This window comes from Anomaloglossus baeobatrachus, chromosome 4 (assembly GCF_048569485.1).
Source record: "Anomaloglossus baeobatrachus isolate aAnoBae1 chromosome 4, aAnoBae1.hap1, whole genome shotgun sequence".
Classification (NCBI taxonomy): Eukaryota; Metazoa; Chordata; class Amphibia; order Anura; family Aromobatidae; genus Anomaloglossus; species Anomaloglossus baeobatrachus.
In genome coordinates, this window is record NC_134356.1 from 564,655,482 (window position 1) to 564,658,921 (window position 3,440).

At 40.6% G+C, this 3,440-nt stretch overlaps 1 protein-coding gene across 1 annotated transcript; it reads left to right on the forward strand.

The window, feature by feature from the left end:
* The first annotated feature begins 816 nt into the window (after positions 1-816).
* KBTBD13 (kelch repeat and BTB domain containing 13) lies at positions 817-2,955 on the forward strand. Its single transcript, XM_075342851.1, has one exon. The coding sequence runs from the start codon at positions 887-889 to the stop codon at positions 2,264-2,266; it is 1,380 nt and encodes a 459-aa protein (XP_075198966.1). The 5' UTR covers positions 817-886; the 3' UTR covers positions 2,267-2,955.
* The last annotated feature ends 485 nt before the right edge of the window (positions 2,956-3,440 follow it).

The window sequence follows — 3,440 nt, forward strand, 5'->3', positions numbered from 1 at the left end:
CTACATTCATCTCTAAGGCTCCAGAGAACAAGTGACTCAAATACAGAAAACTTGCGTGATATAACGCACTCCTTCAGATGACAAATATTTTGTGGTTGCATAGCAGGGAAGGATGCATGATTTCATTTTAAAATTAACAAAAACAAAAGAAAATGATCCAATTATGCAGAAATAAACATAAAAAGGCCATTAGTAAGGGAGGAAATTGCAAACCTCTGGAGTTTTAAAAGAATTTAATATAGATGGCGACACATCACTGGAAACATTGGCACTGCTAAAGGCGAAGTGTTAATATGGATACCGTGACACTGTACATGGACATTGCAGTAATGTGCATGGAGTCATTTTGGCGCGGTTTATGAGGGCACTGATAATACAGTGTGTAGCCAGAACGAAGGCATCCTGATTGTTGCTGTGGCCACTTGGTCATTACTTAAGGGTGGTGCTTTTGTATTTCCCTAAGTTGATATCCACGCTTTTCAGCCACTTTTACGCAAATATATTTGCTCTTCTACATTTTTTAGCCAAAAACAAAAATATATTTTAACAGGTGGAAACGTTTTACAAATTTCCTTAGGAAACACCCATTCTTTGCCATTTTGGATAAAAATTTGGGAACAGATTTGTTATAAAATAATCCCCATTTCCTATGATTGCTGTATATACAGGTTAGATCTCTTCTGGAGAAAGCTGGCACTACGGTAGTAGCTGCCTTGTCAGAAGTAACAGGAGGTCTGCTATGCTTGGCGCATACCATCACATGAGCAATGCTATCTTTAGCAAAAGGCATGCCAGCCCCTACACAGCACAGATTAAATACAGAACCCATCAGGAAGAGAAAGACGACACGGCCCAAAGGCACCCATGCTTTTTATCATTTTTTATAATGACCAAGCTTCATGTTACTGTTGAGGGGACGGCGTTTACCACGGACAAGGAATTATTGGTGAAGCACAGTGAATATTTCCGTGCTCTTTTCCAGTCTGGAATGAGGGAGAGCTCCCGGGATGAAATCCAGTTACACAACTTGGGGGCAGTGGGCTTCTTGATAACATTAAGGGTGCTGGATGGTGAGAGGCCTCTTTTGAGCTGTGACGAGATTTTGGAAGCCGTGGAGTGTGCAGCTTTTTTACAAGTTGAAATCCTAATGAAGCATTTGGTCAATCTGATTGACCCCGACAATTGCCTGGTAATGTATGAAGCTGCTGCCACCTATGGACTGCTGGACCTATTCCATGAATCCGCTTTGTACATTAGAGATATTTATGAGCTTTTGGAAAAAGACATACAAGCCTTGCCCAAAGACCTCATTCAATATGTTGACTCTCTTATGCCCAGCACTTTTGTTGCGGTAGGTGCCCACACTCCCACTATAGAATTCCTTGAGGATCCATCAAGGACAATGTGCTTCTTAAATGAGAAAGATAATCAATGGGTGAGTTTAGGATGCATCCCAGATAATGCCAGCACGTTTTTGGCTGGTGTCACCACTCTGAACAATAAAGTCTTCATTGTCGGTGGAGCTCGAGGAGCCAACAAACAAGTTGTGGAGAGAAGCTTCTGTTATGATGCAGAAAACCACACCTGGAGTGAGTTCTCCAGCCCACATCAGCTCCGCTATGAAGTGACACTTCTAGGACATGAAGGGTATTTATATGCCTTCGGAGGAGAGTATGAGAGGGTTCCCGTGGCTTATGTGGAGAAATATTGTTTATCTTCCCAGATTTGGACCTTTGGGAAAGAGTTACCACAAGCTATGGCAGGTCCTCCTGCTACAAAAGCCATGGGAAGGGTTTTCATCTCACTCTGGAAGCCACAAGAAACAACTATAATCTATGAATACGATACTGACAAAGATGATGTAGTTCCTATTTCATCTATAAAGCGACCACAGAGCTATGGTCATTACATGGTGGGACACAGAGACAACCTGTACATCATGAGGAATGGCCCATGTGATGACTTTCTGCACTGCACAATTGAAAACTTTAACCTCAGCACACAGCAGTGGACAACGCTCTCCGGACAGTACGTTAACAGTAAAGGAGCTCTTTTTACCGCTGTTATCCGCGGAGACACAGTCTTTACCCTGAATAGGATGATGACCTTGTTGTACAAGATCGATACCTGCAGCTGGAAGCCCATAAAAGAGAAGTCTGGATTTAATAAAGGAGGGACGATGCACACGTTCTTTCTGAGACTTCCTACAGAGATAAAGCTAATGGCCAGCAAATTATATAAAAATCCTCATCAGAGTTTTACATAATGCTTTATAGATGTTTTATTTTATACCTTATTATATTCTTCAAATATATTAGTAATTAATTAATTTACGTATTTTTCATGCTTCTTGTAATTATCCAATGGTAAAATTAAAGGGTGAAGGTATAAAAATAACTCCCTTTTTTATAGTGTTACTATGTACCGTATATATCTTACAATTTAGTACAGTGACATTATTTGCCTACACTACAGAATTACTGAAATTTAATCCATCTTTCTATCATTTTTGCATGTCGATCTATCTTCTCCGCCTGTCTAGTTGTCAGTCTGTCTAACTATGTTATAGAAAAAAAAATAGGAGCGGCATCTTAAACAAACAAAAAAAGAATTCCTGACTTGCTGTGTCTTTTTGATTCAGTGTCACAAAAAGCGGAATAGTGATCCCCAAAATTCATATTATACAAAATGGTACTAATAAAAATACTAACTCATCCCGCAAAAAACAAGCCCACACATGACTATATCGGCAATCAAATAACAAAAAATCTATAGCCTTCAAAATACAGTGATCCAGAAAATTTTTATTTTGTAAAAATATTTTTTAGTGTGATAGTAGCCAAACCTAAATAAACTATATAAATCTGGTATCGCTGTAATTGTATTGACCTGGGGTATAATGCTGACTAATCACTTAGGCTGCTTTCACATTGTATTATTACCTACGTTCACTGGTCCAGTCGGAGCTTCCGTCAGAACCTCCTCTGTAAAATGGATTTTAAACGCATTCACAGATATGGCCATTGACTGTAATGGAGGAGACGGAGTCAGCGTGTGCTCTGTCTTGCACCATTTTTGGACGTATATGCTTTTTCAGGCGGACACCCACATGCAGTCTACTACGTTTGGGTGTTCGCCTGCAGAAAGCGTATATGCCCGAAAATGGTGCAAGACAGAGCACACGTGATACCGTCTGCTCCATAACAGTCAATGGCCCCGTCGACGCATTTGTCCGAAACCCGTTTTGCAGGGGGGTTCGGATGGAAGCTCAGACGGGACCAGTGAACGGGGGTTATAACACAGTGTGAAAGTGGCCTTATACTGCAAGGTGAACAGCATACAAATGGTAATAAAGCCAATTCTTTAACTGCTTTTGCTTTGTTTATTCTGCCTCCCAAAGATCGCAGTAAAGCTCTGTTCCCAATTATCCAGCACTCTAT